A 27,461-nucleotide genomic window follows, 5' to 3' on the forward strand; every position below is an offset into this window, starting at 1 on the left:
ACACAGATTGGCCATCTACAGTATTTTCATTGTGGAGCATTAGCCCCCACCACTACCACCCTGGTTCCACTGCCTCTTGGGGTGTCCGTCTGAGCTCGGCATAGCTATGGAAGCAGGCCCAGCCTCCAGGGTGTGGGGTAGTGGGTCACCCCTGGGGCCCCAAGCCCAGCTGTAGCCCACCCCAGGACCCCAGCTTCAGGAATCATGACTCAGAAGTTCTCAGGCCACATGGGGTGGGGGTGTCCCCCTGACCACCTCTCACGATCCTGCAGAGGAGGGGAAGCCCTGGGTCCATGATTCCTGGACCTGGGTGGTGCAGGCCCTGGCTGCTCAGGCAGGTTAGGGCTGGCAGGCCCGGAAGTGGGGGCTGGCAGGCCTGGGGCCCCTGGGGGAGGCCACCAGGGGCCTCAGTGGCCAGGCCCACTCCTCGGTGGCCACTCCCTCATGCTCAGACGTACCAAGGGGCTGCTGCTTCCAATTGTTGCCTCTGCCATCTAGAGCCTGGGCCCTGTGTTCCACTCTTTGTGCATCCCTGTTCATAGCACCACAACTCAGTGCATCATTCTGTGCTTGCTTTCTCAGGGCATTGTGGGACAACGTGTCTGTCCCACAGTGCCTTGCAAAAGCAAGAATAGACTGTCCCTTCTGGGAGTTGTGAGCAGAAAATGTTGAAGACCCAGGAAATTCATTTCCTGGCAGGACCCAAGCTGGTGTGCAGTTACTTGCTTGTCCTCTAAATGATGGGTCTAGCTTGTCCAGCTGAGACCAACAGCTGCTGGTTGTATGGAGGTAATGTATCTTTGACATGCCTTTGCAGAAGCTGCTGCCAAAAGACAGCAGAGGGCATTTAAAGGGACAGCTTTTTGCCCTGTAACAGACCGCAATGGCAGGTTGCTGGGACAAGCAGATGGAGACAAGGTCAGTACCACGTGGACGTGGAGGCAATGACTCAGCTGATGCTATCTTATGCTAGAGGCTGAGTGAAACCTCACTGAAGTTGGTGGGAGTAACAGCCGCCCTTCATTCAGGATATATGCACAAAGTAATTGAGCTCTTTTTTATGGAATACACAGCTGGAACAATAGGAGCCACCACCCAAAACACAAGTTGCATGTACAGTTGGAGTAGGGATGCAACCAGGTGATCCGAGGGATTTCCATGGGAACTGGATGCAAATGCAAAACACTGTTTGCTGGAGCTGTATTAGTGCATGTGTGAGTGAGAAGCAGCAAAAACAGCACAAAAACATACAGAGAAGGCAGCAAGAAAGCTTGACAGCCAGCCAGAGAAGCACTTTCAGCTTTTTCTCAGGGTCATGCTACGAGAAAGAGCTTTCAGGTAAAATGCTGGCTGGAAAGAGACTTAGAACTGTGAGCAAAGAAACTGTCTCTGGCTGTTTGTTTCCCACCATGTTCAGGGAAATAGGACATTCTTTATAAACAAACAGGACTGTATCAAAAAAATACCACACCGCAACATCATTTTCTCCCCAAAAGGAAACAATTCGCAAGGCCCTGAATATTGGCTAACCGCTCGGGTCAAAACAGTTTCCTACACAGACTGCCACTTCTGGACCAGAACCACACACAGAATGTTGGGGCTACCTTGTGATGGAAATGTGGGATGACCAGCAATGGACCCAGAACTTTCATGTAGGGAAAGCAACATCCCTAGAGCGTGTGAGCAGCTCATGCTGGCACTTGAGTACCAAGGCACTCAAATGAGAGAGACGTAGTAATGGTCCAGAAGCGTGTTGCTATCACCCTGTGGACGCTGACTAGAGATCTGTGGTAATCTGGGGTTGGCACAGTAGTTGTGGAGGTTTGCAAGGCAATTATCACTCTACTGCAACCCTGCCTCCCTGTAATATTACGGGTTTTTAACAGATGGGATTCCTGGATTGTGCAGGTACTATTGATGGCACACATACACCCATTTTATGCCTTCCACTTGGAGCAAGTAAGTACATTAACAGAAAAGGATACTACTCTGTCATTATGCAGGCCTCTGTGGACCACCATTACAGATTCATGGACACCTACATGAAGCTGGTAGACCAGGTGCCAGCTCTTGCCAAGTCTGTAGGCCTCAGCTGAGCACTGACAAATTCATAGCTGGAAACTAGATCAGCTCACCTGTATGTTAGTAATGTTCAAGGTAGGTGTTAGACTTGTATGGATGTTTTGAGACTCTAAAAAAGTCTTATCATTTGCTGCATGCATTGATCTTACTTGTAATGTCTGTATATCATGCTATAAGGTCATATTAAAGTTTTGCTTTATAATGGAAAAAGTGCCTGCTCTGAACTTGTGAACTCAGATATGAGGACTACCAAAACTAAGGCTACCGGTATTGTCTTTGGTGTGAGATACAAATTGATCTAGAAGAAGTGATTGGGCTCTTGAGACTGGGAGCAAGCTGACTCTAGTGATTTTTGGTATAAGTGACCATTTATCACTAAGTCCAGCTTGTCTGGGTGGCAAGAGAGACTGGAATGCCCAAGGGGACTGTCTGTGACTCAATGATAAAACTGTTACAATGATCCAGGAGTTCACATTTTTTACTGGGTTGGTGAAATCTAATAATAGAGCATACCACCAGTTTGGGGTGTCTGCCCTGCTTTTTGACAGTTTGTCCTGAGGTTCGCAAAAAGAAAAGGAGTACTTGTGGCACCTTAGAGACTAATCAATATATTTGAGCATAAGCTTTCGTGAGCTACAGCTCACTTCATCGGATGCATACTGTGGAAAGTGTAGAAGATCTTTTTATACACACAAAGCATGAAAAAATACCTCCCCCCACCCCACTTTCCTGCTGGTAATAGCTTATCTAAAGTGATCACTCTCCTTACAATGTGTATGATAATCAAGTTGGGCCATTTCCAGCACAAATCCAGGTTTTCTCACCCCTCCCTCCCCCCACACACAAACCCACTCTCCTGCTGGTAATAGCTTATCTAAAGGGACCACTCTCCTTACAATGTGTATGATAATCAAGGTGGGCCATTTCCAGCACAAATCCAGGGTTTAACAAGAACGTCTGGGGGGGGGGGGGTGTAGGAAAAAACAAGGGGAAATAGGTTACCTTGCATAATGACTTAGCCACTCCAAGTCTCTATTCAAGCCTAAGTTAATTGTATCCAATTTGCAAATGAATTCCAATTCAACAGTCTCTCGCTGGAGTCTGGTTTTGAAGTTTTTCTGTTGTAATATCGCAACTTTCATGTCTGTAATCGCGTGACCAGAGAGATTGAAATGTTCTCCGACTGGTTTATGAATGTTATAATTCTTGACATCTGATTTGTGTCCCCCCACCCCACTCTCCTGCTGGTAATAGCTTATCTAAAGTGATCACTCTCCTTACAATGTGTATGATAATCAAGGTGGGCCATTTCCAGCACAAATCCAGGCTTTAACAAGCACGTCTGGGGCGGGGGGGTTAGGAAAAAACAAGGGGAAATAGGTTACCTTGCATAATGACTTAGCCACTCCCACGATACTCCCACTCCCACGTGATTACAGACATGAAAGTTGCGATATTACAGCAAAAAAACTTCAAAACCAGACTCCAGCGAGAAACTGCTGAATTGGAATTCATTTGCAAATTGGATACAATTAACTTAGGCTTGAATAGAGACTTGGAGTGGCTAAGTCATTATGCAAGGTAACCTATTTCCCCTTGTTTTTTCCTACCCCCCCTCCTCAGACGTTCTTGTTAAACCCTGGATTTGTGCTGGAAATGGCCCACCTTGATTACCATACACATTGTAAGGAGAGTGGTCACTTTAGATAAGCTATTACCAGCAGGAGAGTGGGTTTGTGTGTTTGGGGGGGGGGGGGTGAGAAAACCTGGATTTGTGCTGGAAATGGCCCAACTTGATTATCATACACATTGTAAGGAGAGTGATCACTTTAGATAAGATATTACCAGCAGGAGAGAGGGGTGGGGGGAGGTTTTTTTCATGCTTTGTGTGTATAAAAAGATCTTCTACACTTTCCACAGTATACATCCGATGAAGTGAGCTGTAGCTCACGAAAGCTTATGCTCAAATAAATTGGTTAGTCTCTAAGGTGCCACAAGTACTCCTTTTCTTTTTGCGAATACAGACTAACACGGCTGTTACTCTGAAACCTGTCCTGAGGTTGGCACTCACGGTTGTGAGCCTCTCCAGACAGCTTGACAACCTACGTTGGATACACTTTTGGGGCAGCACCAAATTTGGAATTCCTTTCCTTAGCCCTACTGTAGCTCACCCTGAGCATCTTTATATTTTCCCCAACAGTGCAGGGAAAATATGGTTGATCCCGTGACTGGCCAGCAATTTCTAAAGCTATATTTCGTACTTTTGGGCATTCCTCTCTGGGTCCCAAAGTCCCACGGGTTTTGCTTCCTTTGACCCAAAGGTTGGCCAAGAGTTTGGTATTGGCTACTAGCCGAGTGGCTGCATCCTGATACATGGTCTTCTTTCTGGGCAGTCTTCTCACTGGTGTATTGGACACCAAACATGACGGAAGCTGAAGGTATTGCAATGTGTGGCCAAGGACACTGAGTAGAACTATATGAAGGTCAGTAACTTGTAGTCAGGAGACAGAGCACAGGTCAACTGCAAGTTAGGACACGGGATTGGATGCTCTGGGGACTTGTGAGACGAGACTGGTTGGCCATCATCTGTAAATTGTTATGACTGATTGCATCTGCTCCTTTCACTGCAAACATCTTGCATAACCAAAAAACAAGACAAGCTAACTTGTGGTTTGCCCTATACTTCAGGGTGTCATGGCTGCCCGATGCTGTGGCATCACTATGGAGTGTTGGTGTCTGTATTAACAAGAACATTTATGATTATGATTCACAATGAGTTATTTCTAGTGAAGACAAAGCCATATATGATGGAACTGGGTTTTTAAAAGTTTAGATTTATAATTCGGAGAAGGTGTTATTGTGCCATGTTCTGTAACTTCCTCACCCATGATTGATTCCATACAGGGTCAGGTCCTTAAGTCTAGGCAACCTCAGGTTTCAAATTACAGGACCTGATTAAGACAGGAGGGAACAAAAGTAGTTTAGAGCCACCTTATACTCCTTCATTCTGGAGGCCAGTTAGTCCAAAAATAAGGTAAACTACTCTCAGACCAGTAACATCACCGCAGTGAGGTTGGGGGTCACAGATTGTGTGACTTGTTCTTTTTAAAGCTCATAAACTGCTGCCTCACTCCACAACTTTGGGAAATGTAACTGTAGCCCTCTCTCCCCCTATTCAAATTATCCATGGGACCCTCTAATCAGCATGTGACTTCAATACAAATCACTGGGCTGAATGGTCTGTCAAGGCTGAGGCATTTTGGCTGGGCAAGGTGTAGAAGATTGCTCTGCTGCTGCCCATATTATACCTGTTCTGTGGATTGATGATTTCTAACCTCCATGCTGTCAATATGACGTCTTTTACAAGCAGGAAAGTCAGTGTTTAAAGGTTCCTGTGCTCAAATCTCTCTAGGTGTTTGACATCCTACTTTTTAAGATGCTGTAAGCTTTAGATTTCATTTCTGATTGATTATAGCTTGGTTTCCTGTTGGAAATCCTACTGAGTATTGGTTACCAGGATATCAAAATATCAAACAACAAAATAGTCAATACTTGACCTGCTAGTGTGAGTGATTGCAGGATGGTAGGAGTGTATATATTACAGGTAATTAGGGCAACATAACCCCTAGGTCAGATCATGCTAGTTATTTTTGTATTTAGCCCTTAACATACCAGTTTGCTACATGATTTTGCAATACATCTGTATTCCCATTAGGTCTGACTATAAATATTGCTTCCCTGGGTCACTATAAGTTCTTTCAAAGGATTAAAAAATAAAATCTAGTAGTGGATGAAAGCACAAGCTTTCTCTGAGGCCTTCAGCTAAGTATAAGGGTATATCTAGACTATGAAATTAGGTCAATCTTATAGAAGTCAATTGCGTATGTCCACACTAAGCGCATTAAGTTGGCGGCGTGCATCCTCACTACAGTGGCTAGCGTCGACTTTCAGAGCGTTGCACTGTGGGTAGGTATCCCGCAGTTCCCACAGTCTCCACTGCCCATTGGAATTCTGGGTTGAGCTTCCAATGCCTGATGGGGCAAAAACATTGTCGTGGGTGGTTTGGGGTACATATCGCCCCTCTCTCCATGAAAGCAACGGCAGACAATCGTCTCATGCCTTTGTCCATGCAGACGCCATACTGCTATCAGCAGACGGTGCAGTAGGACTGCTAACTGTCATCGTCATCCACCGCTTCTGCTGCAACTCTGCTCTCCTGGTGCCATGAATCTACCTCGCAGGTCCTCTCGTTGTTCTGTATTAATATCTATTCTCATGGCATCCGTCGTCATCCCCGCTTCCACTGCAACTCTGTTGTCCTGCAGACGCCATACCACGGCAAGCATGGAGCCCGCTCAGCTCACCGCTGCTGTTGTGAGCATTGCAAACACCTCTTGTATTATCCTGCAGTATGTGCCGAACCTGCAAAAGCAGGCGAGGAGATGACGACAGCGCGATCACGATAGTGATGAGGACATGGACTTCTCTCAAAGCACGGGCCCTGGCAATTTGGACATCATAGTGGTAATGGGGCAGGTTCATGTTGTGGAATGCCAATTCTGGGCCCGAGAAACAAGCACAGACTGGTGGGACCACATAGTGTTGCAGGTCTGGGATGATTTCCAGTAGCTGCGAAACTTTCGCATGCGTAAGGGCACTTTCATTGTGACTTGCTTTCCCCTGCCCTGAAGTGCAAGAATACCAAGATGAGAGTAGCCCTCACAGTTGAGAAGCAAGTGGCAATAGCCCTCTGGATGCTTGCAATGCCAGACAGCTACCGGTCAGTCAGGAATCAATTTGGAGTGGGTAAATCTACTGTGGGGGCTGCAGTGATCTAAGTAGCCAACGCAATCACTGAGCTGCTGCTATCAAGGGTAGTGACTCTGGGAAATGTGCAGGTCATAGTGGATGGCTTTGCTGCAATGGGATTCCCTAACTGTGGTGGGACGATAGATGGAATGCATATCCCTATCTTGGGACCAGACCACCTTGGCAGCCAGTATGTAAACCGCAAGGGGTTCTTTTCAATGGTGCTGCAAGCACTGGTGGATCACAAGGGATGTTTCACCGACATCAACATGGGATGGCCAGGAAAGGTGCATGATGCTCGCATCTTCAGGAACTCTGGTCTGTTTGAACAGCTGCAGGAAGGAACTTACTTCCCAGACCAGAAAATTACTGTTGGGGATGTTGAAATGCCAATAGTTATGCTTGGTGACCCAGCCTACCCCTTAATGCCATGGCTCATGAAGCCGTACACAGGCATCCTGGACAGTAGTAAGGAGCAGTTCAACTATAGGCTGAGCAAGTGCAGAATGGTGGTAGAATGTGCATTTGGATGTTTTAAAGCTCGCTGGTGCACTTTACTGACTCGGTTAGACCTCAGCGAAACCAATATTCCCATTGTTGTTGCTGCTTGATGTGTGCTCCACAATATCTCTGCGAGTAAGGGGGAGACGTTTATGGCAGGGTGGGAGGTTGAGGCAAATCGGCCGATTACGCGCAGCCAGACCACCAGGGCGATTAGAAGAGCACAACTGGGTGCCCTGTGCATCAGAGAAGCTTTGAAAACCAGTTTCATGACTGGCCAGGCTACGGTGTGACAGTTCTGTTTGCTTCTCCTTGATGAAAACCTGCCCCCTTGATTGACTCTACTTCCCTGTAAGCCAACTGACCTCCCCCCTTCAATCACCACTTTCAGAGGCAATAAAGTCATTATTGTTTCAAAATCATGCATTCTTTATTAATTCATCTTACAAAGAGGGGGAAAACTCGCAAGGTAGCCTGGGAGGGGTGGGTGAGGAGGGAAGCACCAGGTGGGGTGGTGGATGAGGGGAGGCGGGAAGGACAAGGCCACACTACAGTTCAAAACTTATTGAATGCCAGCCTTCTGTTGCTTGGGCAATCCTCTGGGGTGGAGTGGCTGGGTGCTCGTACCCTTCTCTTCCCCCCCCCCCACGTTCTTGGGCATCTGGGTGAGGAGGATATGGGACTTGGGGAGGAGGGCAGGCGGTTATACAGGGGCTGCAGCAGCGGTCTGTGCTCCTGCTGCCTTTCCTGCAGCTCCACCAGACGCCTGAGCATGTCAATTTGCTTCCCCATTAGTCTCAGCATTGCATCCTGCCTCCTTTCATCGCGCTCCTGCCTCCTCTCATTGTGCTCCTCCCTCCTCTCATCGCATTCATTGAATGCTTTCTTGGACTCTGCCATTGTTTTCCTCCACGCATTCTGTTGAGCTCTTTCAGTGCGGGAGGGCTGCATGAGCTCTGAGAATATTTCATCGTGAGTGTGTTTTTTTCACCTTCTAATCTGCGCTAGCCTCTGGGATGGAGATAATAGGGGGAGCGTAGAAACATTTTCAGCTGTGGGAGGAAAAAAGGGAGAGTAGTATTTAAAAAGATACATTTTAGAGAACAAAGGAAAGACTATTTCACACTGAATCAAACGATTCACATTACATAGCACATGTGCTTTTGCTACAAGGTCGCATTTTGCCTCTTATATTGAGTGCCTGCCGGTTTGGCGTGAGACATCACACACGCTCGGCTGGGCAACAGAATTCGGTTTGCAGGCAACCATGGTAAGGCACAGGGTTTTGGCTTCTTCAACCTTCATAACATGTGGGAACGGTTTCAAACAGCAGCACCCTCCTTTCCCATGCCAAGCAAAGCCCATTGGGTTGGCCATTTAAAAGGAGGGGCTGCGGTTTTAGGGTGAATGTGCAGCACAACACAACACAACCACCCCCTCCCCCATTCTCTGGGATGATCGCTTCACCGCCCCCCTCCACCACCACCACCATCACCACCACGTGGCTAGTATCAGGGAAGATCCCTGTCAGCCAAACGCAAACAGCTCAGCATGAACGGGTCTCCCCCTATCACGTGGCTAACAGTGGGGATGATTTCTTTTCAGCCAAAGGCAAACAGCCCAGCAGGAACGGGCGCCTCTGAATGTCCCCTTAAACAAATTTCCCGTATTTCAAACAGGTCACCATAAATGATATCACTCTCCTGAGGCTAACACAGAGAGTACCTCCAGGAGAGCTTCATGGAGATGTCTCTGGAGGATTTCCGCTCTATCCCTAGACACTAACAGACTTTTCCAGTAGCTATACTGGCTGCAAATGCATCCCAAGTCTTCAGGACAAATTAATCATTAAACACGCTTGCTTTTGTATTATATTTACAAAGGTACACTCACCAGAGGTGCCTTTTCTGGCGTCATGGTTCGGGAGCCCGCCTTGGGAGGGTTGGGAGGGTATTGGCTCCAGGGTGATGAACAGTTCCTGGCTGCCAGGGAGAAGGTATTCTCCGCTTGCCTGCTGTGCGCTATACTCAACCTCCTCATCTTCCTCATCCACAAAATCCTCATCCCTGTTGTGAGAGACTCCCTTCTTGCAGGTGTCCACAGACAGTGGTGGGGAAGTGGTAGGGGCGCCCCCTAGAATTGCATGCAGCTCATCATAGAAGCAGCATGTATGGGGCTCTGACCTAGAGCGACCATTTGCATCCTTTGTTTTTTGGTAGGCTTGCCTCAGCTCCTCAACTTTCATGCAGCACTGCTGTGTGTCCCTGTAGCCTCTGTCCATCATGCCCTTGGAGATTTTGGCAAATATATTGGCATTTCGTCTTTTGGAATGGAGTTCTGCCTGCACGGATTCTTCTCCCTATACAGCGATCAGATCCAGTACCTCCCATTCGGTCCATGCTGGAGCTCTTTTGCGATTCTGGGACTCCATGGTCACCTGTGCTGATGAGCTCTGCATGGTCATCTGTGCTGATCAGCTCGCCGTGCTGGCCAAACAGGAAATGAAATTCAAAAGTTCCCAGAGTTTTTCCTGTCTACCTGGCCACTGCATCGGAGTTGAGAGTGCTGTCCAGAGTGGTCACAATGGAGCACTCTGGGATAGCTCCTGGAGGCCAATACCGTTGAATTGCATCCACACTTCCCCAAATTCGACCCAGCAAGGTTGATTTTAGCGATACTCTGCTCGCCAGGGAGGAGTACAGAAATCGATTTTAAGAGCCCTTTAAGTCAACAAAACAGGCTTGGTCATGTGGACGGGTGCAGGATTAAATTGTCCTAACACTGCTAAATTTGACCTAAACTCATAGTGTAGACCAGGGCTAAGAGAGGACAGAAAAAATGGTGGCACAAACCCCATGACAATTTTGTGAAAAAATGTCAAGGGAAATATTAAACTTTACATTGCAAATTCTCATGTTTAGTTATTTGGTATGATCCAGTTGCCTTCAGTAACCTTTTGGGCAAAATTTTCAAATAGGCTTCAAAAATTGCAGCTGCATACTTTTGTGGACAAATGTCATTTTGCAAGAGCAAATTAGTTTGGGAAATGCTGACAATTCAGTTGCTGAATAGCTACCAAAAAACAACCACCCCACAACAACTGGCTGGACTATAAATCTCAAAAGGAGATTTGCTACACCAATTACTGGAATTACCTCACTCTCTTTTAGAGGTCAACCTGTATTCATTACTCACAAACAAGCAAGATAAACTAGATGGAATTTACAGTTTTCCACAGGAGATTCTGCTGGTGTACAACAAAAATGTAGACAACCAATACGCTTTTTGTTTGAAAGCAGTCATCATAGTAAGCCTTTAGCAATAACTGCTATATAGCATGCTTGAGAAAGCATATGACTTGGTTCTGTGGGAGCTGGTGTTTGGAGTATTGTGATGATGGAGATGATAGAAGAGCTCTATCGAGACTCAAGAGTTAACGTGACAACAGTACATAGAATTTCAGGGAGTTCTGAGGTTATGGTAGGATTGAGACAAAGCAGTGTGCTGAGGCCTCTTCATTTTATCCTAGTTATGGGCTTAACTAGCAGGAAACCAAGCCTGTGAAGACAGAGAAAACTAATGTATGCTGCTGTCAGCCAAAAGGGCCAAATGATCAAAGAGGAATTGGTATCAAAGTGGGCATCTGTGTTTGAAGACCATGATTTGGAATTAAACACAAAGAAAACTGAAGTTATGCAAGTAGGGAAGGTGGAAGAAGAGCTGTTAATTGAAGTTGCAGGAGAGACGCTGAATCAGAAGACTACTTCGGAAGTACAATTAGTGCCATTGTTGAGAGATCTGGAGAATTGAAGAGAAGAACTCAATGTACATGGGTGGCAGTGAAAGACGTAGCAGGAGTACCACGGGACCAGCAATTAAGTAACAAACTGATAGGGATAGTGGATGGTGCGTGTGTGTGTACCCTCCTGCCTGCTCTATCATTTGGAAATAGTGGGTCTTACGAAAATGGAAGAAAAGATGCAGGTAGTAGAAAATACTATGAGGTGAATGGCAGGCAAGCAGAAGGTAAACAGAGCATTCATGGTAGAAATGAGGGGGAAAATGAACTTGGGACTCTCAGTAATGGATGGGCTGGGCAAGAACAGAAGAAAAACAATCAGCAAAGAAAGCATGAGTGGAAGAGGACAGCAAGAAATGATATGAAAGACTGAGGATAGAATGGAAAGGCTCTGTCAAGAGACGTTTGAAGAGGAAAGGGCTGACACAGGAAGACCTACAAACCTGTGCCATGGACCAGAAGGAGTGGCAAAGAATCACGGGCACCTCTGATCCCATGCAAGTGAGAAAAAGGAGTCAAAAAAGTCTGTGGACTGGCACGCCAGAAACCCTAACCTCCTTGTCCCAAGCAGTGAGAGGCATAGTGGACTGTAAATAGAGGCTAGTGCCCAGTGTCTACTTACCCATCCACAGACCACATCTATTGTAGGTGATGACCAGTAGCCTAGGTAACAGGGTTCAGCAACCTGGAATTTGGCATCATGCTCATCAATGAAATATAGGTCAGCCAGATCATCCAGCTAGATCATCCACAAACTGATTTTAGATGAGGTGCTTTTCCTTGCTCCTAGCTAGGCACTGGAATAGCAATACATGAAAATGCTTTTTTCTATCTTCAGCATTTCTTTTGGTGTGGCCTAGCCACACATTCATCACCTCCAGGGTTCCCTGAAACTATTTCATTCAACACAGAGAGGCTTGCCTTGTGGGTAAGAGAGAAAGACAACATATCACATGACTGCTTCAGATGCTACAGTCCATCTCTAGTTCCAGTAGCTTTTCAAGGTCTTACTCTTTATAGCATTCTTTAGGCAAGGGTCTACCTATCTCAGAAACCATTTCACTCTTCAGGCCATGATAACATTGCCATCAGTGGGGATGTTTCCACTTGACACAGTCCACATTGAAACTTGGGAGCCCAGAATTTACTCAGTGGATGGCTGTCTGCTACAGGAGAAAAGGATGAACCTAATCTTGCTACTTCTAGAGCAAAATGTAAGATTTCTCACCTTCTTGTAGACCTTCCCTCAATAAAAGTTATCACAGGGTAGTATCGTGAAGTCTCTCTTGGATATACACAATAGCATATCGGTATAAAAAATGCCATTGACTGTCCATGGGATCTTTGATCCTAAATCACTTTAGAAAATAAGATTTAGGCTCCTACATCAGTTATCTATCATTGATCACCACATTGCCTAAATACCTTTAAAAATTTGGGCCACAGCATCTTAGAAATGCGTAGAGAGATTTGTGAGTAAATCTCGATGAAGTAGTTTGAATATATAGTTTGATCAACACAAAATTGTAACCTTAGGTTTCAGTAGCTTCCCCCTAGTGTAAAACATAAATAATGTATGTAGCTATAATCTTTCTTGTGTCTAACTTTACTTCAAGTCTTTATGACAACAAAGTTAGCAAAATTATGGCTTGCAGCATTAAAGTCAAGGGGAATTTTGTCATTGACTTACTTATATGGGATTATGATCAGGTCCCCAGTGAAGAAAGGCTACTACTGTGGCTCAGATTTTACTCTGGTAGTAATTTTAAGTGTTTCATTTTAACTTCATTATTAGAAAGTAGTTTAATAAGGACATTTTTTCAAATGAATAGTTTGCTTGTGTCATATTTAGAAGCATTTTTGGCAGCAGGGGATGGTTTGATGGGATCTTTGACTATTAGCGGTAAATATGCCCAATGGCCTGTGATGGGACACTAGATAGGGTGGGATCTGAGTTACTACAGAGAGTTCTTTCCTGGGTGTCTGGCTGGTGAGTCTTGCCCACATGCTCAGGGTTTAGCTGATCGCCATATTTGGGATCGAGAAGGAATCTTCCTTCAGGGCAGATTGGAAGAGGCCCTGGGGGGGTTTTGCCTTCCTCTGCAGCGTGGGGCACGGGTCACTTGCTGGAGGATTCTCTGCACCTTGAAGTCTTTAAACCACACGTTGAGGACTTCAGTAGCTCAGATATAGGTCAGGGTTTGTTACAGGAGTGGGTGGGTGAGATTCTGTGGTCTGCGTTGTGCAGGAAGTCAGACTATAAGATCATAATGGTCCCTTCGGACCTTAAAGTCTATGAGTCTATGAGCACCCACCTATATTTACTATAGAGTTCATTTTGTTTTAAATGTTTTGACAATGCCATTATATGTGGGTTACCAGTAAGTGCAGCATAGTGAAAAACAAAATATTTAAATATCATTTATTCCCTCACTTTTACTTGTAGAGTCCCAACTTCAGGGATTCCTATTTTTATTTCACCCAAAAATAAGACAAATGTAGTAGAAAGATAATAATATAGGGCAAGAGAGTGATGAATTGGCTACTGATTTAGGAGAACCAGAAGTGAAAACCTTAAAGCGGCAAAGGGAAAATTTTTAATTGCAATGGTGAGTTCAAGCCAAAGGAATATGTTATCAAAGTCTGTAGTTGAGCTACCATTACTAATGTTGCTCAAGAAGAGTTAAGATAAAATATTTAATAAATTGGTATACAAAATGATCCTGCATTGGACTAAATGATCTAGGAGGCCCTTTCTAACTAGATACTCTGTAAATTTCTGAAAACTTGATGAGACTACAAAACACCTGTGAAAGTGTGCATGGAGCTTCTGTCAAGTGCCCCTCTCCCCCCATTTTTAGAGGCATTCGAAAATCACTACCTATTCAAAACCCAAATTCTTTATTTCAAAAATCAGTTAAGGTTGTTAAGTGACAATAATGTAGTTACCTACTATATTTACAAAACCCAGCACTTGAAAACAAGAAATGAATTAGTCCAGATATGATGACCACATAATGAGCAACCACATTCGTATCGAATATAAAGAAAGGGCTTTTTGGTGTGGAATGCAGGCGAAAGAGTAATTTTACCACATCCTGGAATTTTCTTTTGAAAAGTAGTCCTGGATGGGTGAGAAGTCAACAATAAAAATATTCTCCATCTCTATGGGTGGTTTTTCCACTCTGGCAGTTTCACTATTGCCATTTTCAAATAATGGCAATTTCTGAAGGTTGTTTTTTTTAAAAAAATTCTGGACCTTGAATAATACTGCCTGTTATACCAGCCAATATCAAAACCTACCACTGCTTAAAATTGTGAAATAGTGTGATTTTGTTGGAAAGAGCAAAGGACACAAGGAAACATTGGACACTTTGCAAACAAAATAAAAGAAACTCTGTTGTCAATGAAACTTTAAATCATATCCTAAATTTGAAAGCATGGGGATTTTAAGTTTTCTTCATTTTGGGGTATGTTGCTTTTTTTTTTTTTTAAGTTATATGGGAGATTAAAATCAGCCTTATTATGGGATTATGACTGCAACTTTTACTAGCTATCACCAGTAAAACAACAGACACTATCAGAGCTGCAGGCTTCTAGAATTTGGCTTAAGGAAGATCTCTTACTTACCTCTTATAATGCCCAATACTGCACCCACTAAAATCAATATAAAAAACTCCCATTGCCATTGCCATCAGTGAGTGCAGGATTGAGCCCCAAACTGTCCACAAGAAACAGTAAAATTTTTTGCCTAATGACACCTTCTTGTTTTCAGTTATACTGAACATATTGGTTTTTAACTTTTTTATAGATAGTTTGAAGGAGGAGTAACAGGCCATTTTTGAGATAGAAATTGACAGAAACTTTAATCTAAAATTAAAGTTTTTAAATGACTAATATTTTTATGACCTGTAAATGAAAACTAGTTTGAAGAATTTTCTCCAAATATGTACAGAAATGTTTTCCTTTGCCTTAAGAGTAAATGTGACCACAGTCAGGTCAAATTGATTTTCCAAGCCAAAATTATAGCAGAAACTGATTGCAACCTTAACGACAGAGAGGCTGCTGTTATGTAAGTATCTCCATAATACTTAGCACCTGGACTTAAGTTGATGTGACCACAGTAGGTCTGTCCTGGTTGAAAGAACCATAAGCTTGTCTCTCTCTCTCTCATTATAGGCTTACAAGTGTGGTGGACAGATAATTTGTTACTTAATGTTTTAGCATACAACCTTCATTGGAGGCTTACAAGCTATTATATACTCAGATTTTTCAGATTTCCATTCACTGGTTAAGCTCTTTTTTTAAGATGAGTTGAGTCACTACTGTGAGTGATTTTCCATACTGAACCAGTTAAGAAAATAAAAATATGTACGAGTATTATTTGTCATGTTCTTATTTTAGTACAAATTATCTGTTTGTGGTTTGTTATGGATATTTTACATAACTAGCTTCCAGATACCTGGAACTGTCTTCCACTAAAAACATGTAAGGTTATGTGGTCAACAGACTGCCACATTATTTAAACTAAGCCTTTGGAACTTGGAAACAATAAATACTACTTACTAATCCTTATATAACATTGTTGTGTGTTTAAAGAATTTTACAAATATCAGTAATCCTCACAATAACCCTGTGGAATAAATGACTATTATTAGCAATAAAACATAGGGCCCAATCCCCAACAGGTGTATCTCCATAATTAAACTGTGCCAGTCTACATAAGAGGGGTTTTGGCTCAGTCTAGAATGAAAGTTTCCAAATTCTGAATTATGGAACACTTGCTGGTGATCCATGGAGAGCTGCCCCCCGCCCCCCTTCGTATTTCCAACTGCTAAATTGCATTAAAAGAAGGTACAACATTTTTAAAAAACCCTTTGCCAATATTACTTTTTCACATGTTTAATTGCTGTAGATGCTACAGAGATATTATGGAATGCAAAGGAGTGGGCAAGAGGTGGTCTTCAAAATTAAGAGTGGGAAAGCAAATGGTCTCTAATACAATACCTGTATTAAAATGTGATCTGTACTATTAGGAACCCATGATCCAGAACACATTCCTGTTTCTTGTGCTGTGCCCCTGGCATCTGCTTTTCTACCAGCATTTTACTACCTATTCCTAAAAAGCTACAGAGTGGTTTGGTCTTTACAAAATATCCACTGTGTGCAATATTGTCTTTACTAGATGACTTACCTAATGGATTAATTAAATCTGTACTAAAATATCCTATGAAGTCAAATTGTGCCATACAACTCATTTAGGTAACTCATTATTTCCTGGATCTTATCTTTCAGAAAACACACCTGAGAAGTATTTGTCTCTACTGCCAGCAGTATCTTATTCTGAAGAGACATTTTCTCAGCTTTTTAAATAATGCAACTGGAATAACCATCTTCATTCTTTGGTAATTATAATTTTAAAAAACAAAACTAGTAAATAAATAATTATTTGTAATTGCGCAGTATCTTTCTCCCGATGATCTCCAGTCACTTTACAAAGCTGGATTCCCCAGGGGTCCGTTCCCCAATCTCCGCCCCCTGCTGCCCCAGTGCTTTGTGCTCCACATCCCTTCTGCCCGTTGCCCCACTATGTGCCCTGCATGCTCACTCCCCACCCCCTTTTTGGGTCAAGTCTCCCTAATAGGGGCTGTCTTGTCCCATCCCAACAGTACCTTCCTTCATCTCATTGGGAAGAGGGCTGGTGAGTGTCCTCTGTCCTCTCATTGCTCCAGGTTCGTTGGGAGGGAATTCTTCCTCTCCTTTCCTGTAAGTGTAGACAACAGGAAGGAAGCTGGATTCTTTCCTCTGGATCCACCTGCTGTTTGAATTGGGTGCCACCTCTGCCTTTCAGTTTGTTAGCCCCTAAGGAGGGTGAGAGAAGAAAGCTAAATCTGCCACTGCTGCACACAAAATCAGCAGAAGGGCTGGAACTGGCCTGCCCTTACCTCCCCTGTGCCACAGGCTCAAAGACATTATTGCTCCCTCCTGCTTGGGAGTTTGAGGGAAATGTCCCACTCTTTTCCCCCAAAAGAATCCTCCAGTGGTTGCATCTATGATTGAGGCCTTCATTTTCAAAAACGTCCACCAAGTTTGGGGTGCCAAACTTGAGACTCTAGATCCACAGAAGGAACTAAGGGTTTGTCTACATGGCAAGTTAGCAAGGCAGCAAGAATCTATAGTGCACCTATTTGCCACACAGTCATTTCCAGGGCAGTGAAAGTGTTGGAGTGCAGCTTAATGTATTAGACTTTCAAGTAGTAGTAAACCAAGTGCACTCCGGGACTTTCACTGCGCTGTAAGTGTCCACATGGGATGTTACTGCACAGCAAGCTGGTGCACTGTAGATTCACAACGTGGCTTGGCGCACAGTAAATTGCTATGTAGACAAGCCCTTAGATTCAGCACTGGAGTGCTTAACATTTAGGAACCCTGTCACATAGCAGCAGCCACAGCTCCAAGTTAGGTGTCCAGACTCTCTGCACAATGCATGAAGCGAGTTAGGTGCCTAAGAATAGGATTCACAGAAGCCGGCAGCAGGTGAAGATAGTGGTGCTGCTGTCAGCCCCCTTATATCTTATAGCCCCACTGTGTAGAGCAGTCATCTAGGATGAGGGAGACTTGGGGTCAAGTCCCTACTCTGCCTGATGTATACCAGGGACCTGAACCCAGGTGTTCCACCTCCCAGGTGAATGTCATAACCACAGGGCTATAGGATATTCCAGGGGAAAGCTCTCAATCTCTCCCGTTGATCCTGTTCCACTTTGAATAAAATGCTTACTATTTTTGGAGCAGGGAGTAGGACCTGGGTCTCCCAGGTGAGTGCCCAAACCACTAGACTATAGAGTCATTGTCTGTCTCTCTCTCACTTTAGCCTAATGACTATTTAAGTACTTTCTAAGGGACTTTACCAGCAGAAACTTAGGAATCTCTGGGTAAGATGGCAGCTGAGCAGGAGTTTTGAGAATCTAAATTTTGGATTATGGATCTAGCCCTAAGGGCCTGATTTTCAGAGGCACCCACAGTTTTAGTTAAAAATCAGTGGGACATATGGATGCTTCTGAAAATCAGGCTTAAGGTATTTCAAGATTGGCACCCAAACTGAAGATACTTGACGTGTCCATGACATTGTGACCAAACCAACCTACAACCAACATCTACTTGATTCTGTTGGCATGTTCCCATCTTTCCCATCTTGCTCCTCAGACCAGTGAAAGTGTGCGTGGATGGTGTACGTGCACTCATCTGAAACACTTCTGTGAAGGGTCTTTTTTAAAAAAAAAATTCTATCAGCTGTTTGACCTATTGGACATTTGGAATATTAGTTGTCGTTCTGGTGGAATCCAGGTGAGACAATCAAAGGTGCGCGACAAAGGCAAACTATCATACAGCTTTGCAGTCACTCACAATATTATCACCAAAACGTGTTTATGTGTATGACTGGGAACCATGTGATAAATTAGAAGGGTATAAGATAATCTACACACGAAGGTAAAATTGAACAAGCAGGTTATATATATGTACTTATCACATGCCTGTGACTACATTACCTGCCCACTGATCAATCTCTGTGATTATATTTAACTATTTCAAACCATTGAGTGGCTTAAAACAACTGCCATTTATTTTAAAATCAACCAGCCAAATAAATATTTTCTCCTTCTCTCCCAATATTACCTGTATTGCTGTAATACCTAGAGGCCGCCAATTAAAGAATAAGAGTGAGGCACACATAACAAACAGTCCCTGTTCCTAAGTTCTTACAATCTAATGTGGAAGGAATTCTTCCCTGCGGTTCAAGATGGGCAAGATTCAGTCCTGAGCCAGTGACAGCTTTTTATACATCAAGAGTTACAGTTTAAAAATCCAGTAGCCCACACCTTCACAGGGCTAAAAACAGGCACTGTACTATTTGGAAGAAGAAATTCCTTCCTCAGTGGAACTCGGAGCTTGAATCTAGCCTTGGACGAGGCTGAACTGTAAGACTTCAAATTTGTGACATTTTTATATCTAGGAAGAACAATTTTAGGTATTTTACTTTAAATAGTTTTAACCTCTCACTCTGGGCCCTGTGGAGCTGGACCCTCTTTAAAGTTGGTAACATTAATTTTTCAGTAATATATATGGGCATATGCAAGATGGTGTGGGATAAACATTTTATCAGCAGGAGATAAAATGATGTTTAGTATAATTTACTTGTGGCTTTCCACTTCTGAGTAAGGGAATCATCCCAGACTCCTGCTGATTAAAACCCTCATACCAATACGTACCATCAGTATTTCCTATATATTTCATGGTTCCACACTTTATCAGAGGGCTTCACAGTCTGTCACATACGTCTGCATATGTGGCGTATATGTAATATGATACTGCTTTTCTGCCAACCACTCTTCGTTACATTATTATCTTCAGAAAAGATGTGTGTATGTTACTAAATATTCTAATTGTTTTTGTGGTTGTTTTGTTTTAGCTGCATCAGTGCATATCTACCAAGAATAGAAGCTGAAAGAAGAAGGTGGGAGGCGGTTATAGAGGATTTGCATATGATTAAAGGCATAACTGATGTAAGTTCACAAAGCATTAATGTTTCATAGAATCATTTGGGTAGGAAGAGACCTGGAGTTGGTTGTCTAGCCGAGTGCTTAAATAATAAATAAGTGGGGGGAGAAGGGAGGGGAAGAAGAGAACTCATGTAATGTTGTAGCACAGGAATAAGCAGGGGAGTAGATAACAATATGTGACACTTAGAGTGGACTCTGCATTACAGCCCCTTAAATTAAGTGTTTTCTTCTTCAATTTTTATTTCTTTCAGTGCTCTATTTTAATCTCTGCAGTATTTGTTCTTAGTCAGATAAAACAAGAAGAGAGTGTTTCTGAAGAGAAGAATTGGGAGTAGGCTTCTTCTGAGAAAGTACTGCTAGAACTCAGTTCCAGAAATGTGCTTCTTACTTGGAGCCTCATGCTGTGAGGTGCTGGGGAATATCAATGTCCACTGACTTCAGTGATCTCCAGCATCTTGCAGGATTGACCCTTTGAGCACTGAGCTATGCCATTCCCCTGGTAGGATTGACTTTATTATCCCTAAACTCAAGAATTATTGTTTATATATCCAAATCTGTTTTCTTTTAGAGCATTGATGCCTGTTTATACACTGCATATATAGACAAGTCAGTAAGTACATTTTGTAAATTTGACCTAGACTGGTCTAAGGGTCTTATTTCTTCTGAAGTAACCAGCTAAAGGCAATTGATGTTTAATTTGATCAAAGCTTCTGAAACCAAATCATTTGCATTAAAAATAAGTTCCCATTCTTTATGTATATTAATCGGGATGACTGTAAGCAGATATGGCTACTGAATCATTGGCTATAGAAGTTTATCAGTTAAAAAGGCTATAGAAGTTTGTCAGTTGACAAAATGATTTTTATCAAAAGGAAGAACTTTCCTTTTTGTCAAAAGAAAACATGATTCTCCAACATTGTGCACTCTGCTAGAGCATTCTAAAATAGTGTTAAGATCTAAACTGCATAGGCTATTCACCTTCAGATAGTTTCTAACTGGAAGAATGGCAAAGCTAGGGATAACTACCGTATACAGTTATTTCAGTTTAGGGGATATAATTTATATCACAATCATCAGAGAGGTCATGTAGCCAATCTAATTTTAAAATGATCTCCTCAATGCAGCTTCTACACTCTCCTAGGAAGACTGTTCCACAGCCTAATATATGTTACTGTCAGGAAGGTTTTCTTGATAGCTAAAACTTTTAGTTTTTTTAAGAGAGAGGCAATATAGTCCCATGGACAAGGCATGGCTTTGGGAATCAGAACACCTGGGTTCTGTTCCTGGCTCTATCACTGACCTGCTGTGGTACCTGAGGCAAAATCAATCCATCTCTGTTTCTCCATCTGTAAAATAGGGATAGCGATGCTCCCTTTTAAAAAAAATTGTTTGAGAGTTATGGATGGGAATTGCTATCAGAGCTAAGTATTATTAATAATAACTTGATCTTATTATTCTTAATTATACCCCAAAGTATATCCTAATTAATTCCCATCCTATCTTGGTATTTACATTTTTCACCAAGCCTGTTATGTCCTGACCCACCTTTAAATGTAATTTAACCAAGCTACACATTAATTCTCATGATCAGTGTAGATATTTACAAACATTTGCATGGCAAAACAAATACACAGTAGATCAAAATCAGCTGCTGGTTTGCAAAATTTTGTGCCACATGTGGACCTATTTCTTTAATTTTTTTATTGTAAAGCCACTGACATTTTTCATTTTTAGGATGAGTGCGAAGTACAAGTGATGGAATGCTTTTTGTTAGAGTTGAAAGTGATTTCCCAGGAATGTGAAATCACAAAAGGATGTAAAATCAAACAGTACATACGCAACGTGCTGGCAAATGTAAAAGCAAATTTACCAAAGAACACAAGTTTACCAAACAGTCCGGTAAGTGCCATCTACAATCATTGGAAAGAGAACAATCCAAAAAAAGCACCTTTAATGGCTTGAGATAAATTTTGCTGTCAGATACGCATGACGGGGGTGTGAATGGCAGTCACCCACTCACACACTGATTTACACAGACAGAATTTAGCTCTTCTCAGAATAAAGTTTTCTAGAATGTTAGCAAAACAAGTACTTCAGAGGGTGCATCTAGTGTGTGTGCAGGTGTAAACTGGTATCCCATGGCCAACATTTTCAAACTGAAGTTCATAGAGTGGACCATATTTAGACACCTAAAGACATATCCCCTGGTTTTCAAAGGGCCTGAACACCTGCATCTCCCACTGAAGTCACTGGCAGCTCTGCAAGCTCATGTTTAAAAATCAGGCCACTTACATTTCAGTACTTAGGTTCCTTGGCAGCCTCCAGCAGGGCTCCTGTGGCAAGATTTGGCTCTCTATCAAAACCAATTCAGCTATCCCCAGTTTTAATATCAAACCAATTTTTACTCAAAGAATTGTGATTTTTCTATTCTTTTGTTTCCTTTTTTATTTATTTATTTTGCAGAACAGGAATAAAATAACATGCAAACAATGTGAAGAGTACGAAGAAGGGAATTTTACCTACTTTATAGAGACTTTCGAAGAGTTTGCAAAACACAAGCTGAAATTTTTACTGCACGTTTCTAAATAGGCTTCCTTTTTGAAAGTGCTTTAGGGAAACTCCATAAACTTTTCTGGCACTTCAAGCAATATAATCACTGGATGGACGGACAGACAGACTGGTTGGCTAGAACTTTGTAAGACAGAAAGGCAGAAAAAACCAAACACAGCCAAGAATAATCTGAACTATGAACTGTGCCAGAGACTATTTTATCTTTTTATTTTTAATTTACTACTTCCTTTGGGAAGCTATTAAAATGTAAACTTATGTCTATTTTATAAACATTTTAGATAAATATTTGCTCTTTGCATGTCTCAATAATTGACTACTACTTAGAAAACATAGTAACTTGTACTGCAAATATTTTATTTTCTAGGAAAGCTAAACTGGTGTAAATGAGAATATATATATTCTCATTTTATATATATAAAAATCACTAACCAGTATGTGTTTGGAGTCCTCCTCTGTGCCCAATCCCCACAGGATCAGAGTCTGTCACAGTCCCCAACTACAGAACCTGGCTTTTTAGCTCAGGCTGTAGAATCTCATGCTTTAATCTTTGGAGAGCCCTATTTCAGTTCCCTGCTGAGACCCAGATAGCAATCACCACACGTGTAAAGTCATGGGAAACAGTGGCGCACATAGCTCTGACCATAATAAACGGGGTTCTGATCCTGCAAGTTGCCCCCTGTGGACAGACCCCTGTGGCCAAGTAATACCCCACTGATTTCAGTGGGGCTCTACACAGTTACAGCGCTCTGCTTTCATAGAACAGCTCACAAAATCAGGGCCTACATGTGTGGAAACCAGGGTCTGGATTATCAGAAAAATGCTGGACTAAAAGAGGCAGTTGTAAATTGAAACTGTCTGAATCTGTCTGCTTTTTATAACTTTCACTGATGAAGTGAATAAAATGGATACGCACGATGATGCAGTAGAGTGAAAATGCAGTGATGGTAAAACATTTGAGTAATTGTTCTAACAGGAAACAGTCATCCCCATCAAGGAATAGAATGAAAAGATGAAGGGGATTGAAGTTACCAAAAGCTGATACTTAATATCACAAGCATCTACCCGAGTCAAATTTTAAGGCACTGGTAAGAGACTGGCAATAGACTGCCAAGCTAGTTGTGATTTCCTGCTCTCTCTTTTCTGGCTTTATTGAGTTTGAAGTGCAATGACATTCTGGACCAAATTCTGTTTGCCTTACCCAACTAATCCCATTGATTTAAATGAGATGAATGTGTAAGTAAAGCCAACAGGATTCAGGTCTATATGTGCGCAGGCCAAAAAGTACATTTTTTCCATTGTGCTATTTGTATGTAGTGTGGGAAGATGTGACTAGAAATTAACTGTATAGCTCAAGAAATTAGTCGTGGCATATAGAGTTTTCCACCTGTAGGAGCCTGATTCTCTTTTGCATGCCCACCAAAAATTCCAATTCATCAGTCCCTGGGTTAGCAATTAGAATCTGGCCAGGAGGTTGGAAATATGTGAAAGCTATTACCATCTGATGACTGTGCAGTGGTCTATATGAAATGAATTGGTGATTTTTCTCAGTCTAGTTCCTACTGAACAGATGTCTATTATAAAAATCCCTATAAAAATTGGCACTGTTTTGTCAGTCTCAACAGAAGGACTGATCACAGAATCTGTGCATTTCTAACAGGAGGGATGGCTACAGCAGGTTAGGAAGCCATTCTGGAAGTTACCTCATGGGAGTGGAAAGCCTGAGTGGTAGCAGAAAGGACATAGGAGTGGCTCTGTATTTGTCAAATTCGAAGATACTGCCAATTCTCTAAGAAACCCATCCAATTTCTGATGCAGCCAGTGCAAGTCTCCCCATTGATTTTAATAGGAGTTTGATCAGGCCCTTAGAGTTTAAAAATTAGCTAGACAAATTCAGACTAGAAATAAGATGTGACTTTTTAACAGTGAGGGTAGTTAACCATTGAACAACTTACCAAAGGTTGTGACGGCATCTCCGTGAGTAGAAATCTTGAAATTAAGATACGCTCTAGTTCAAGCACAGCTTGAATTCATGGTTATCCTAAGGCTTGTGCTCTTCAGGAGGTCAGACTACATGATCACAATGGTCTCTTCTGGCCTTAAAGTATAAGAAAGTCACATGAGAAATGGATTATAAGTGAGTCAAATATATTTTTAGTGTAATATTGTTAATTCACCAAGTCCTGTTTCCCTGAACAAGAAACAAACTACAGCAAGCAGTTTCCTTACTCAAGTCTGCCACTCCAGTGAGCTCAATACCCAAGAAGCCCTGTCTCTCGCCTCTGTGTTTCCTCTGGGGGTCACGCTGACCACTCCTTCTCCAGGCTCCCTCTCCCGCGGAAGACACAGGCTACAACTGAATCTCCACCCTTTGCATTTGCAACCAGGGAAACCCCCCAGTCCACATGGCTTAGCTCTGACCTACCACATGGTCTAGTTCCTTTGGCAGTAGCACCCCCAGCTCCCGCAGCTATTTTTATTACATAAAGAGACTTAACTGTGCCTTCCTTTGAGCTTGAAAAAGAGTACTTGGCACAGCCATTGGCTTAACAAGGTTTGTGATTGGCTTTGGATCCAAGACCACCCTCTACTCCCGATGGCAGCTATTAACATCTTTCAGCAGAACAAGAGATTAGGTGGCTCTGAGTTTCCACTTTATGCCAGGTCGATACAAACGTTACTATGTTTGTTTAAAACTGGTGAGACTGAATGGAGAATTAAGCCCACTATTTTCTCCAGTGCCAACATTTAGATGCTATATTTTTCTGTATGGGATTGTGAATCTTCTGTCAAATAAACATATACATAAAGTTTGGGGTGGAAATTATTTGTTGTGCAATAGATCAGCCTACAGCACAAATGTATTTTTATTTCATAATATGCTTGTTCTATCTTCACAGAAGTGTATGCTATTGTTTTGTTTGCTTTGCCCAGATGGCAAATGTGCCATTAAGTTTATCTGGCCTAAATTCATTCTATTTTTATAGTAACAAAAATCCTCTTTTGACAAGGAAGATGTACACCGTATTTATGAATAAATATAGACAGCCGTTATAGACAATGGCTATATTAACATTACACTGTGTGAACAACTCACGTGGGAGAAAATGAAATGTTTTCAATCTAATATGTGGTCTCCATGTCCCAGGATTTATTAAATGGTGATAACCATAGTCATGGTAGGAAAAATTAGATTAAAACAGGGAAAGAAATCAATGTATATCTTCTAGCATGGAACCTAATACAATCAAATTTTTTCCATGGTCCTGGAAAATGCATAATATGTTGCTAAAGAAAAATGGAATTTGCCATAATTGATACTCCTGAATTCTTGTGCAGTATTTATAAATTAAGATAACTAATTCCAGTCATGAAGCAAATACTTAATGTCTTTTGCTATAGATTATACAGTGCACAATCCATGCTGGCACATAATTTGTGTGAACAGTATTCCTGAGTAAAGTCCAAATGTTATCATCTTGTCAGCGCAAGCAGTGTCATAAGTTTCCATTTTCCACTGGTGCTATGGGGACACTTTAATTTACATCAGCATTTATAAACCATTTGTTGTAGCAAAAAACATCAGCCACTGTGTTAGAGACCATGGACTGATTGCTGTGTATCCAGCTCACGAGAAATAAAAGGTTTTGTTTGATTTACAAAGTGTTGTGTATTCTTTGTTCTGAATAATACACCTGAACAGGGACTTGAGTGAACAAGTGGTGAAGGAAAAAAAGACTATGGGATCTGGTGCCAAAACATTTTACATACACATCTAGGGTCTTATTACTATCACATATGGGGGGAGGGGGGAACGAGAGAGAGAGAGAAGCTTGAAAATGGCCTGGAAAAGGTCCAGGAATCACCCAAATAAGCAATTTTAACTTATTCTCTAAAGGCATGTTTTCACTTGAAACATGGTGTGGGTTTGCTGTATCCATGTTACGTGAACTGCAACAAGTGGTGTGCAAACAGTATGTACACACCACATTGTTATCCCACAGTTAAGGTAGTTTTGCCTCAAATCATTGCTGCCATACAGCATAGTGCTGTTGAGAGAAGTGTTCAGACATCCCATGGTGCATTGCTCCACTGTTGTGCTGTATTTGGGGATTTTTCATGCTATGCATTGTGGACCTCCTGGACAGCAATGAAGTTCTGGGACTTGAGGTCAAACTAAATAATTCTCTGATTCCTCTCATTTTATCCCATCATCCATCTGGCTCCTTGCAATCCAGTTCCATTTTCAAAGTGCTGTCAGGCTGCATGGAGGAAGCATCGGTGAGCAATGCAACTCTCATGGTAGTGAATGTCAATAAGTTGCTGCAAGCATATCTAAATTAATTCAGCACAAGAGCACTAATAGCCCCTGAGGAGGAGGAGACACTTCTCCTTGAACTGTTCCTGAAATGCTCCTTTTGGGTTTACCCAATTAGCACTGACTGGTGGGACAGAATAGTGCTGTGGACCAGGAATGACCAACAGTGGTGGCAGAACTTCAGGATGTCACAAACTCCTTTTCCAGGAAATCTGTGCAGCGTTCACACTGGAGCTTCAGTGGTGGAACCTATGTGAGAGCTGCCCTCCATATGGATGGCCAGTGCCATCTGGAAGCTCACCTCCTCCATTTGCTATTGTAACTAACCAGTTTGGTGGCTGTAGATCAACTCTTGGGGAAATTGTGATGGAGGTGTGTGCTGCTATTAAGAAATTGCTTTTCTCCAGGGTCATAAGGCTGGGCAACTCACAGGAGGTTATTAATGGGTTTGCAAACACTTGGTTCCCAAACTGTATTGGGGTGGCTGGCGGGACCCATGTGCCTATCTGTAAGTATTTTAAAAGAATCTAAACAATACTTGACTAATCTTTGTTTTGAAAGATTTCATGCTGCTTTTTCTGAGCCTATGATCTTAGACAGGCCATTGTTACTCATCACCTTTCCATCTTTGTTTAATTTTCCCACCTATTGCTCTAGATTTAACAGAACTCTCAGATTCATGGCACCAAAAAAAAAATAAGAGTGGTGGGGGAAAAATATTTCTCCCTGTCTTGTCTGCAAGTCTGTCAGTAGAGTTCTACAGTACCAAATAGAGATGTTTTTACCTTGTATGCTCCCTGGTCTGCTTGTTGTATTCACCTTCTAA

At 42.4% G+C, this 27,461-nt stretch overlaps 1 protein-coding gene across 3 annotated transcripts in view; it reads left to right on the forward strand.

Annotated features, from left to right (window-relative positions):
• IL15 (interleukin 15) overlaps positions 1–25,976 on the forward strand; it is a 98,677-nt gene extending 72,701 nt beyond the window's left edge. For all 3 annotated transcript variants that reach the window (XM_007067782.4, XM_037897259.2, XM_037897260.2), the window contains exons 3-7: positions 16,487–16,596; positions 19,659–19,752; positions 20,318–20,359; positions 21,484–21,648; positions 22,213–25,976. In XM_007067782.4, coding sequence (XP_007067844.1) covers positions 16,487–16,596; positions 19,659–19,752; positions 20,318–20,359; positions 21,484–21,648; positions 22,213–22,338 — 537 coding nt within the window. In that variant the 3' untranslated portion in view covers positions 22,339–25,976. The remainder of the gene's footprint in view (positions 1–16,486; positions 16,597–19,658; positions 19,753–20,317; positions 20,360–21,483; positions 21,649–22,212) is intronic.
• The last annotated feature ends 1,485 nt before the right edge of the window (positions 25,977–27,461 follow it).

This window comes from Chelonia mydas, chromosome 4 (assembly GCF_015237465.2).
Source record: "Chelonia mydas isolate rCheMyd1 chromosome 4, rCheMyd1.pri.v2, whole genome shotgun sequence".
In the NCBI taxonomy this organism is placed as follows: Eukaryota; Metazoa; Chordata; order Testudines; family Cheloniidae; genus Chelonia; species Chelonia mydas.